The following is a 13266-nucleotide window of genomic DNA, read 5'->3' as shown; positions in this document are numbered from 1 at the left end:
CATGGCTGTTTTCATGGGCAAACAGTTAGGAAACTATAAAATGCTCTGAAATACATGCTACCATAAGAAAATGGAATGTCAGAATGGTGATGTAACATGCATAGTCACAGGAGGCCAACCTTCAAATGTACCACTTAAGCTACCTCCAAAGTTTTTTTTTCACTAGTTTAATAATTCATGCAGTGTGAAACACTGTGTATCTACATGTCTACACACCAGGACGGGGGTCAGGGCCAGAGCCAGAGGAGATGTTAGTGCTGCTGTTGGAACTTGATGCCCTTAACTCAACATCCAGCTGGTGCTCCATAGAGATGGATGAGCCTGGACTGCTTTCCATAGCTACATCTGCAACTAAGGTACAAGTTATCATAGAGAAACTAATTAGAATAAAAGGTACCAACAAAGATATTTGCTTGAGAAAATCTTTTCCATTAAGGTTTGATGAATGATATGAAAATGAAGTATTAGAGAAATGTAAAAATTTCACAAACAAATGGAAAAGCATTTAACATCGCTAGTTATTCGAGACATACAAATGTTTCTTTTAAAAAATCTGTAAGTCCTACAATATTTCTCTTAAATGAAATTGGAGAAAAAAATTTTTAAGTAGTCAGTAAAACACAATTACTCACTGCTACATAGGTAGTAGACAGTAGTTGGAACTATTTACGAGAGTAGCAAAAAATTGAGGTATTAAAAATAACTCAACATACAAATGTGGATGACTATGATACACTGAATGAACAAGGCATGCTGAACATTCAGCATTATGACTCCATCTTCCTCTTTAAAAAAAATGATACTTAGGTAAACAGGTATTTGTGCATAAAAAAGCCTGAAAAGGCCACACCAAAGCAGTAGCTATGGTGAAGGGGGGTGTGAACATTCCTTTTTCACTTATACAATTGAATAAAATAATTTTAATTGAGTACAAGGTGCAAAATCACTTCTTACAATTTAGAAAACATGGTAAAGCTCCCCTAGTGATAAAATCACTATTTACATTTTGAAATACTTTCCTTCAACCTTTAAAAAAATATATACAAACATATATATGGATGGGACCATGTACAAGCTCAGTTTTTTAACCTGCTGTTTCCTGAATCTATAGTTTTCTCTTAGAGTGCACCAGCATCACCTGGATTGATCACTAAAAGTGCAGTTATCCAGGGCTACACTTGCAAACTTACTGAATTGCAGATGGGGTCTGAATCTTTAGAAAGCAGTTTAATTCATTTTTATGTCCACTGATCTGCAACGATCTTTAAATAGTTTACTACAGCACGCCATTTACTAGAAGTAACATTTTACTCAATATTCTGGGATCTCACTCATTAAATCCAATGCCAGAATGCCCAGAATAGACTAGAAATAGAAATTGGGTCAAGTGGATTCAAGGGACAGCATCACACACAAACAACTGTGTTCAGAAACAAAAATTAAAACAAAAACAAGGAAATGGTAACCTATGGATATTTAGTGTTGAGAATTAAAGTATTACATGATATATTATTTCATGGCATATTACAGCATGATAAAAGATACACATAATAACAACATGGGTCACCAAGAAAAAATTAATTTAAATTCAAAGGAAGCTGTTTTGGGGAACAGTTTTTTTTCCATTACTAGTATCATCAACTATACATTGGCTGGACAGAGCAGCAGTTAAAAAAAGACACAACACACCTGAACATCAACAGCATCTGGTCTTGTACCCTTTTGATTTTATATCAGATTCTACATTCTCCTTATCTTTCCCAAGCAATTATTAAATATCTATGATGTATCAGATACTGCTGGAGATACAGCAGTGAAGAAGAAAAATATCCTGATCTTGTGGTGCTTACATTTTAGTGGGAATAAGATGATGAAACAATAAATAAGAAAATGTCAATTAAGTGGTGAAACAATATAGGGTAACATCATAGAGCAACTGTAGGGCTCTACTGGAGCTCTACCATCTGCTTCACCTCCCATCTCTATTTCCAAAGACCTTTATCTTCCTTTTCTAATTATCTTTGTGTAAAACACTTGTAAATCATTTATGTAGCAATTTTTTTGGTTAGTGAAAATATACACTCATGTCAGTTTTGTACTTCACAATTGAAGAGGACGAATAAAAATGGGGGTGTGATGACATAAAAAAATCTCAAGAAAAAAAATCCTGATTAAGAACTGTTACTTACCATCCATATCAGTTTCCATTTCTTCTCCCTCTTGTGTAGTACTGGGTCTCTGGATCTTTGGCTTGATCACAAATGGACATTCTTTTCGGCACAGATCTACTTCGTGCTACAATCAAGGGAAAGGTACTAAGAAAATTCTGCATATATTTCAGGGATAAAAAGCAATTATAATGGAAGAATACTCCAGGCAGATAACAGAATTGGTTTCTAGAAACACAAGAGGGCTAAGATGGCTCTTTATGGTTCTTAAGATAGTTGCTAGGCTCTCACTGGGTATAAAGTCTATGCCAATTGCTCCTTGTATAATAATACCTCAAGTCTATAAATGAAGATAGAAAGTCCACTATGGGACTGAAAAGCTGCCATGTCCAGATTGGTGATGAGGTCTACCACTCTGACAGCTCTGGTGACAAATGTTATCTGGTCCTGTTCATCGCCAAGAAATTTTATGACCTATCAGGAGAGAAAAAATGGCAAATTCAATCAATTGGAAAGATAAAAAGAGGTAAAATAATGTTCTCTTTAGAAAACATGCAGTCTGGGGATGTAGGGAGGCAGCAGAGTATAGCAGAAAGAATATGTGTTTAATTTTTGGTGCTTGCCAAATGCTTGCTCTAAGACTTCTGGGACTTAGCCTCCTCTCAGGTAATGGTAACAACATCTACTTTTCAAGATTAAATAAAATATTTGGGGAGAAAAAAGCCCAGTGACTGACATATGATAAAGGCTATTATCATTACAGCACAATTTACATATCTTTAGGTACATTTCCTTCAGGGCTGTGCCTAAGATCATAAGATGAGGCAACGTTTTGCCTACTACTGGGCCTCTTGACTACTACACCATGCTGGACTATGATCAACTCTTAACAACAGAGGTAGCTGCCAGAAAAGTTGCTAATGAGATAACTAGAAGGCCAAACTAGAAAAATTAAGTATAACTTGTTCTGGGTAAGCTTTCTTATGCTATCTGCTCTTACCTTGAAACAATTCCATGCTTCCAACTCTATACCCTCTCAGTTGACTTTCTCAAAAATGCAAACAAACAAACAAACAAAAGAAGAGAAAACAGCGCACCTTCAGTAAAGCTTCCATCATTCCACAGGAAACCAAGGCTTCACCACCAGCATCATAGCTGGCCAGGTGGTATAAAAAAGAGAAGAGAGCAGTGGCAAACTGATGAGGGTATGGATCCATGGAAGGATCTAGAAGGGAGGATGGGAGAGGGAGACAAAGAGCATGCTCACCATCCGGTGTTAAACTGAAAGATATTCTAAAAAGCAGAAAAGAAAGTGGGGTGGGGTGCGGTCCACTTCTTGCTTAGGATAATCCCAATGAAAACTTACCAATCATGGCCTGGATACAGTTCCGCACAAGTACGGGCAAAAATCCATGGTAAGAGGCAGTTCCAGTACAGTCAATAATACTGCTGAGTTTGGGAGTCCTTTCCAAGTGGACAATTGATGTTAATGTTCGTAAAGAAGCAGCTTTAATCTCCTATGAGAACAGAAGGTAAACATGGGATGTGTCAAATAATGAGGAGATGACTCAACAAAGTAGCTAATACCCCAAACTCTACTGGCAACAATTATTTGGGGAGATGGACGTCTGTTGAGTACAACATTGAACATCCAGCACTGTTAATTTCTCAGCTCAATGCCCAAAGAGAAAGAAATAAAAGGGCAAAGTTTCCCTCTTAGTGTTCATGACAAACCCCTGGGAAAACTCAAAAGGTAAATACCTAAGAGCCTGATATATAGAGAAGAGTATTAATAAATACCTACCATAAGCTGCTTATCTGTTATCTGAAGGACATCTACCAACTCTTCTATCAACCCATTATACAAGACACTGTTTGCTGACTCCTGCAACGCATTGGAATATACTGCAAAAGGAGAAACAAACACTTTAGGCAAGAGGGCAGTGGTCAAGCCACTGCCCAATGACAAACTTCTCAGCACCTACTGGTTCTGGGGAAGAATTCCCTTCCAACCAGCACCGGAGGACGGAATCACCAAATTCCATCTGATCAAATACGGTGATAAGCTCTAAATACTCACCAATCTAACAGATTCCCCTATTAATGGTATTGATAGTATTGGGCAAAGATTTTTTGGGGGATGGAAGTAGGAAAGGAGAATGAAGAGTTCGTTTGTCATAACATCACTACTTGAAATAATTCCACTATGCCTTGGAAGTAGACATCCATTTTAGCCTCTTCATATGCTTCTATTTTCACTGTAAACACTTCTATGGGCTGTAACGAACAGAATTTATGGACTATCGCAGACTAAGCCATAAACTTGTGTAACACATTGAAGTAAAACTTGAGAATGTATATAATTCAATTTTACTGACTTTCACATTGAGGTACTACTGGACAGAGTTCCCTGAAATGAAAGCTAATGGGATTTGAGCACATTCATTTAGTTTTCAACAAACATTTCCTGAGCACCCACTAACATGCCAGGAGTAGTGCTAGATATGACTATAACTATAAGAATAAGAATTTCACTTGAAGGAGTTCACTTCAAAAAGGAGACAAGTTCTAACATAATGAAGGCTGGTAATAGTAGTAGCACCACAATTTTATACCTTCTATGTGTCTGGCCTGTTCTAGGTGTTTAACAGGTTTTCATTTAAACCTCAGATGAGCCTATAAAGTAAGTTATTATGCCAACAGAAAACATGGAAACTTAGACTGGCAGCATAAACCTGTGGCTAACAATCTGCAGAGCCAGGGTCAGAGTCCAGGACTGATTCTGAAACTAGTGTACTGTCCAATCTACACACCACAGTAAAATGCATGGTATTAACTACTTAATACTTTCTGACTTACTTCAAAATTATAATCCTAAAGAGATGTGAGATGGGAGAAGAGAAGGATGAAATAGCAAGAGGAAGAACTGGGACCAGTGAGAGATGACTACCTGCATACCTATAAAAAAAGACCAGAACCAAGACCAACCTCATGTGATATGTCAATAGGCATAATATTATCTTTCTGGTCCAACATTAAGGAGCTCAAGAATGATGAATGAATACAGTAAATACTAGGAATGCTGTCACCAAAGTGACCACGGTAAGTCTCACAGCCACCAAGATGGATGCAGTTCAAAGGAAACCAAGTCCAAACTGCCTAATTAGGGTTGGTTAACTACAGAGTGTTCCTCTCTTACCTAATATAGATATGGCATGCAGTCTGGCCTGAACAGCTTGCAATCGCTTCCTGTGATTAGAAAAGCCATGGGCCAGTCGTATGTGTGTAAATAATAGCATCTGTAAAGAGATAAGACCTACATTAGGAAACCAATGAAAAAGGTGAGAGCTAAATCTTACCTGGTGGATTGCTAGGTAAAAAATGGTTTTTTTTTTTTGCTATATATTAAGGTATCGAACAAAAGTGGTTCTATTCTGAAGTTCGACAAAATGCAAGAAAACAAAAAGGCTCACAGAATCCTAATAATCTGATGCAACCAAGAACTATCACTGTACTGATAAGCAACAAATAGGGGACATGCAGAAATAGTTTCGTTACTAATCAAATTAAATATCTGACCACTATCACAATAAGCAGAAAACATAACATGACTAAACAGTTTTCTTCTTTGTTATCCAAAGTGTTAAGAAAGCTACTACCACTTATTGGATACTCAACGTGAGTCAAGCAATTTATTTTTTTTCCAAACTCTTATATAAGGACCTAGACCCAGGAAGTTATTAAATATTAGCCTCATAAAAGATGAGGAAACTAAAGCTCAGAGAGGCCAAAGTAATTTGCCCATGGTCTGAATCCAAAGCTGACATTCTTTTGGATATGTTGTCTCCCACCCTAGCACATTACTTAGTTAACATTCACACCCTCTGGATATTTTTAAGACATATGATACCTGCTTATCCTTAGGAATGCTGTACATTTTGGTAAGAGATTCCATGATTTCAGAAGGACTTTCAGAAATCTACATTACCAAAACAAAAAAAGAGCGAATTAGGAATGGAAAGTATATCAAACATTATAAAACTATCCATTAGTCAAAAATTCCCCTTACCTTGTCAAGCTGCTCTATGTGGATATAATGTAGTGTGTTACTAGTTGTCTGAAATTAAAAAACAGTAAGAGAACTGTTAAGAGTTACTGAATTGCCATAGGACTGCAGGAACTGTCTGAAAACCAAGTTGCTGAAGCCTAATTGAATGCTCTTTAAAAACATCAAGGTAACTTGAGTTATCTCTTTGGTCTCCAAGAACATCCATTTTATATACAGCATCTTCTCAGGAAAATGACTCTGAACCCAGTAATACCAAAATATAATGCAAATAGCCAAAGCACATTTCATATTCTTCTTTGTCCCCCTTTTAACCCACCACTGATTTAATCCCCACAGTCTTAATATTCATTGGAAAGAGTGAATCTATGAAAATGGTTTCTCTGTAAATACACATTAGAGTTGTTTTCCAGGAGCCATTAACCTAGAAATATTATTATTGCTTTATAATCTAGGTAAAAGAAAAAAGTTCTCATCCACTAGGCTACTTCCAAACTGAATTCTGGTACCTCCCTGAAAGAGTATGGAATGACCAGGTAATTTAAGGAGTCTTTAAGCAATAAATACTTGTTGCGTGCTGGTTTAAGTCTTTAAGGATTCACGTAGAGAAACCTAAGCCATCACTACTCAGACAATCACAATGCATGCTGAAATTCTCAACTGAGCCTGTGAGAAAACAAGACAAGTCATACCACTGCCCCACTACGGTAGTCCTGGTCTTTTGGCAACTCTCAACATAAGCAAGACTCAAGCCTATCAGAGCTAGGCTTAAAATAAACACTTGTTCCTGGGAAGCTGCTAGGTATAGCTAGCTTGAGAGGGGAGCAATGTAACTCAAAATCATTCCCTCATTTAACAGAGTCCTACAAACCCCAGTTACAGCAGCTCACAGACCTATCAGAACAAATGTAAATAAGACTCACCCTTTTTTCGATTTTGACCTCGGCCCCAGGGTCTGCATAGAACTCAAAGTGTAGTGTAGTTGCACTGGGTGGGTATTTCTGTGCATAAAATACATGAAAGAATCAGATACTGAACTTCAACTGATTACAGACAAAGCAGATGCCACAGAAAGTTCTCTATACTCAGAATCATCCCCCAAAGTCCTAGTCACTTGTCTAACTCACTGTACCAGCAGAATGAGCAGTGTAGTCAGCAATCATAGTGCCTTTACTCCTTGTCTCAGCAGTACTCAGTTAGGATAAAAGACTTGTAACAAAACAGCATCAGGAGAATGGAGACCAGATCTCCAAAAGTTTCCATCATGTTTACTCATAAGTTACTGTCTGCCCTTTCTTTCAAGACATCAATTTCCAACATACCTATTGCCAAGGGGGAAAAGGGGCAAGCCAGCGAAGCAGTGATGAGTAAAATTCCAACAAAGGATAGACGTTAAACATCAGCATCCAGATGAAGAATGGAAGAGGACATTCTTATGAAAATCTTAGTGTCCATCAACAGAGTATTGAAATATTTTATTCAAACTATGCCCCATGGACATAACTTCACTATTCCTCAAATCTTTTCATCTCTCTTCTCATAATATCCAACTGATTTTCTGCACAGGCAGACACCAAGACATATAAACTGGACCCTGATAACAGATCCTGTAACTCGAGAAAAGCAACATGACAAAGAAAGTAAGATGGCAACAGCAAGACCATTAAAATGCCTGCTTTAAAGAAACTGGTAGCAGTGGTCATCTGGGGACAGAGAACTTATCAGTGCATTCTCCTTCATACTTCTTTAGCATGTGTATGTATTACTTCCCTTTAAGGTTATAAATTACATTTTTGAAAGCCTCATACGTCAAATATCAATAAACAAAAAAGACCAAAATGGGTAATACATTATGCAAGCCTAGTGCAGAATAGCATACTATTTCGCTCAAGAGGCAAAGAACAAGCGTCAGTCATGTAAGTGAGGAGGCTCAGAATTAACCAACTAAACCTTAAAATGAAAAATTATGTTCTAAGACTAAGAATTACAAACTCTGAATACCCTTTAATATTTATGTAGTTTTGATTATTAAACAGAGGCAACACTCACCTTCCACATTACCCAATATCGATTTATAAAATGCTCACTAAAGAAAGGATACTAGTTAAGGCGGGAAAGTAACTAGCTCTAATTAGTAGTTTTCTGTAACCAGAAAGACAGACATTCTCCTAGAAGAAAAAAGGCTTGCTGAGACAGATTCACTAAATTTCACTGCAGTCATTTGCAATAAACATGACAAACTGACAAAAGAAATGGCACATATGCTGGAAAATACAGTTGATTCCTGGCATAAGACTGTTCTAACAAATCTAGTTGTGACTTGTGATTCCACAGCAACATATCGAAACAGAGGGAAAGAAGGCCTGAGCTTATAAACTAAGAATGTGTAAAAGACATGAGAGCGACAGAACACAAGGGATAAACATAGAAAGCACACAGTAACATTAAAATTATAAATTCTCAATAACCTCAATGGTAGAAGTCCTTTCCAAGTAGCCATTCCTAAATGATGCTACAATGCCCAGAGCACTAATAGTTTCAATGGGAGAATGCAAGGAAATTTACTTTCTGGGAGTTTTTATTCACTTAAACTGATTGAACAAATGCAGCTCTCTACCCAAGAGTTAGGATCAAGTTCGGTATGCACATGTACTGTTTTTCTGAGAGTCTTCATCTCCCGCCAGTACACTGAGGACTGAAGCATTTCTACACTGCTTCCCAAGGTTTACTATGTCTCAACTGATCTCAGTTTGCTCAAAGTTCCTTGATATGAACTTACAACTTTATAATCCATATGTCCATAGTAAAGTAAGGCTCAGAAAAAGACTACAGCTCTAGTAAAAGACACCCATATCCCAAAGAGTTACTTACCATCATATGCAAGTCTTGGCAAGATTCTGCAAGTCCAAAGCCATTCTCCTTTCCACCCCAGCTCTTAGAAAACGAAAAAGACAATATTAAGACAGTGCTTATGATATCCTTGCATATAAAATATTTAAGAGTGCGCAGTTGCCTGGAGCATAGTGACAGAAAGACTTGAGAGAAAGGTCATGACCACACAGCAGTATCTCCCGAGAACTAAAAGTTTTATGAGCAAAAGCAAGTTAACACATTATATTTCCATATTTGAATCACATTCATAAAATGGTACTGCAAAGTATGTCACCTCAAAAATCAGGCCTTCCAAATGTCCTTGTTTTAAACTGACTGGAAGAATAAAACCAGTGAGCCCAATGTGAAGGTCAAACAAGAAGAGGGAGCAAACAGAAGGACTTAAGACTCAAGGAACGATGGTCTACATAAAGGTGATTTCTCCACTTAAATCAATTCTACTTTAGGTGAGAATGCTACTGGGAGAAAAACAGACAGCAATTGCCAGCCACTGCTTTCCACATGCCTGCAGTCATGCTTGCTGACAAGTCAGCCTTGTCCCATTAGGCCTATATTACTGCATTGTGCTATCCATGCTCTCTTCTCTTTTTGACATGAGCTGGGTAAAATTCTACCATATTTATTACTACTGTACCTCGCCACCACCAAGTCTTAAGAACTAATCAATAAGTACTAGCCCCTAAGGCAATGGGGCAAAAAGCTCAATCATAAAGTATTATTTACTTTCAAATCCAGAACTCCAGCAATATGATCTTGCTTACTAACCAGTCTGCATCTTCACAGTCCTTGAAAGAGCAATCCTTTATACACTAAGAGCATTATTATATTTTCAAAGTGAAATACTTATACTTCCCAGTCATCCCCATTAGAACTATTAGCAGCAACTAACTGCTTGCACTTTGTTCCTTACAAATTATGTAAATAACCCAGTCCTGGCAAGGTTCAAACACAAATGCCACTTAAATTCATGATTTCATTTAATTTCTGTTAACTCAGTGTGGGACCCCATCATCTTGGATCTGGGCTACTATTGTGGCCTGACATGGCTCCATACATACATCTAAGCTCTTATTGGTAAAATGCTGGTTATCATACGACTACCTCCCAAAGAACTCTTGGTGGGGGGAAAGGGGGAAGTCTAAATCACAGAAATTGCCATTTAAAAGTTCTTTATTCTGGAAGGTTATTTCTCAATTTAAAAACCAAAAACCAAAACCAAAGCATGACCTGCTTCCCCATTGAGAAATAAGGTTTCTCAAACTACACTTGACACACTCACATGGCAGCCTTTCTCAACCCAGGATCACATATGAAAATCAGAACACAGAAAATGATGAGTGACTATTACATTAATTCTCCTAAAGATGATAAATAACTAGCAACACTCTAGATGATCAAAAGAGAGACAATTTCATTGCATACAATGGAATGGTACCCATTAGGGCATTAGGACTTACTAGCGGAAAACTGAGTGAGAAAGGCTGCCTGGAGACCTCCCACATTTAGGTGGTTATAAAGGCTGTTTTAGTGGGAGTGACATCAGTGAAAATGGCAGAATAGGGAACTCAAGGGCTGTATTTCATCTAATTTGGAACTCTCCCAGGTTTGAGGCAGCTGGGGGGAGGGGCACCTTTGCTGAAACCATTTAAAGGCAAATGTATTAGTTCCTGCCACCTGGGGCAAAGTGCAACAGTTGGGGAAAATAATAGACAAACTAAAGCTTGGGAGAAAAGGTTAGGGTGTGAGATGCAATAGGAAATAAGGGCTTTGAAAAACTCCCACAGGTTCCTGGGAATCTAGAAGGTCACCCACATGCTCAGGGAAGGCACATGCTCAGAAAAGACCTGAAAGGGCCCTAAGTTCCTGCCTCTGGATGACCTTCAGATTCTGCACAAGTAGGAAGTGAAGACTCAGGCAGATGAGCCATTCTACAAAGCCTAGGGGATTATTTTTTTTTGGTTCCAGGCACTGAAGAAAATCTTGGTTGAATCAATAGCTGACCACTAAGCCAATGAAACAGACTTCAGTGACCACATGCAACAAAGAACACACATGTTAGAAAGTTAGTTCAGAAGTCACTAAATAAGAAACAACAACAAACCCGGGGGAAGCAGGTAGGATCTTTGCCATAATTGCCACAATATAATATTCAAAATGTGCAGGCATTTTGAATATGTGCAGGGAATGCAAAGAAACTAGAAACTATGGCCTATATACAGGAAAAAAAAGAAAGTAGTAGAAACTGTCCCTGAAGAAGTCCACACATTGGACTAGACAAAAAGTTTAACAATCAACTATCTTAAATATGCTCAAAGAGCTAAAGGAAACCATGTACAAAGAACTAAAGGAAACCATGAGAAGGATGTCTTACCAAATAGGAAATATCAATAAAGAGACAGGAATTATAAAAATTAACCAAATAGAAAGTCTGAAGTTAAAAAACAGAATGACCGCAATGAACATTTACTAGAAGGATCCAATAGCAGATTTGAACAGGAAGAAGACTCAGCAAACTTGCAGATAAGTCAATTGAGATTAACCCAGTGTGAAAAGCAGACAGAAAATAGAATGAAGAAAAATCAACAGTCCAGACTGGTGGGACACCATTAAGTGTACCAACAGACGCATAATGAGAAACCATGAAGAGAATGAGAAAGGGGCAAAAAGGATATCTGAAGAAACAATAGCTGAAAACTCCCCAAATTTGATGAAAGACATGAATCTACACATCCAAGAAACTCAATGAACCGCACGTAAGAGAAACTCAAAGAGAGCCACACCAAGACACACATAATTAAGTTATTGAAAGCTAAAGCTAAAGACCCCTGAAAACAGAAAAAAGAAATAAACTTGCTGTATATAAGAGATCTTCAATAAGATTGACAGCACCATCAGAAACCACAGAGGCCAGAAAGCAATGGGATGACATATTAAAAGAGCTGAAAGAAAAAAACCTGCTGACCAGTAATTCAATATCCAACAAGACTATCCTTCAAAAAGGAAGGAAAACTGACATGACCAGATAAACAAAAAAAATGAGATTTTGTCACTAATTGACCTGCCCTGCAAGAATGCTGAAAGTCCTTCAGGTTGAAATGAAAGGACACTAGACAGTAACTCAAATCCATAAAAACAAAGAACACTGGTGAGTTAACTACATAAGCAAACATAAACATCAAAGTCACTATACTTTTGGTTTGTAATACCTGTCTTTCCTGCATCTCTTAAAAGGCACCTGAATAAAACAGTATTTATAAATCTATGTTAATAGGCACACAACATATAAAGATGCAATTTGTGACAATAACAAAACAAACGGGTTGGGAACTCAGCTATAGAGGTGCAAAGTTTATGCATATTATTGAAACTAAGTTTGTATTATTTCAAACTAGATGTTACACATTAAGATGCTAGTTGTAGTGCCAAAGTCAAATGCTTTTTAAAAACATGAAAATTATATAATAAAAGACAAGGGAATCAAAATGGTACAATAGAAAATATGTATCTAACAAAGGAAGACAGTAATGGAATTGAGGAACAAAAAAAGATGTAAGACACGTAGAAAACAAATAGCAAAAAGGAAGAAATCCTTATCAGTAATTACATAAAAAGCAAATTGATTAAACTCTCCAATTAAAAGGTGGAAATTGGCAGAAAGGATTAAAAACATGATCCAATGATATACTGTCTACAAAAGACCCACTTTAGATCCAAAGATACAAACACATTGAAAGTGAAAAGATGGAAAAAGATATTCTATGCAAGGAGTAGCAAAAGCAGAGCTAAAGTAGCTACACTAAAAAGACAAAATAGACTTACAGACAGAAATTGTTACATGACATGAAGAAGGACATTATACAATGATAAAAGGGTCAATCCAATCAAGAAGATAAAACAATTATAAACATACATGTATGCATGAAAAAAGAGCACCTGGGGTTTAATATCCAGAATTTACAAAGAACTCCCGCAACTCAACAAAAAAGAGAGGAAAAACACAACTAAAAATGGGCAGGAGATATGAATAGACATTTTTCCAAAGATAAACAAATGGCCAGGAAGAACATGAAAAGATGCTCAATATCATTAGTCGTTAGAGAAATGCAAATCAAAACCATAAGTAGATACCACTTCACACTC

The 13266-nt window shown here is 37.2% G+C and overlaps 1 protein-coding gene across 1 annotated transcript in view; it reads right to left on the bottom strand.

The window, feature by feature from the left end:
* The window catches only part of LOC119525178 (E3 ubiquitin-protein ligase HUWE1-like), a 195496-nt gene that overhangs the window by 103715 nt on the left and 78515 nt on the right, over nucleotides 1-13266 (bottom strand). The window contains 10 exon segments of the mRNA XM_037823780.1: nucleotides 2190-2295; nucleotides 2502-2642; nucleotides 3266-3393; nucleotides 3535-3685; nucleotides 3973-4073; nucleotides 5368-5467; nucleotides 6079-6147; nucleotides 6238-6285; nucleotides 7158-7235; nucleotides 9106-9168. Of these exon segments, the coding sequence (XP_037679708.1) occupies nucleotides 2190-2295; nucleotides 2502-2642; nucleotides 3266-3393; nucleotides 3535-3685; nucleotides 3973-4073; nucleotides 5368-5467; nucleotides 6079-6147; nucleotides 6238-6285; nucleotides 7158-7235; nucleotides 9106-9168 (985 nt within the window).

This window comes from Choloepus didactylus (assembly GCF_015220235.1).
Source record: "Choloepus didactylus isolate mChoDid1 chromosome 24 unlocalized genomic scaffold, mChoDid1.pri SUPER_24_unloc2, whole genome shotgun sequence".
In the NCBI taxonomy this organism is placed as follows: Eukaryota; Metazoa; Chordata; class Mammalia; order Pilosa; family Megalonychidae; genus Choloepus; species Choloepus didactylus.
The sequence above is the reverse complement of the archived record's forward strand: the minus strand, read 5'-3'. Positions and strand labels throughout refer to the sequence as shown.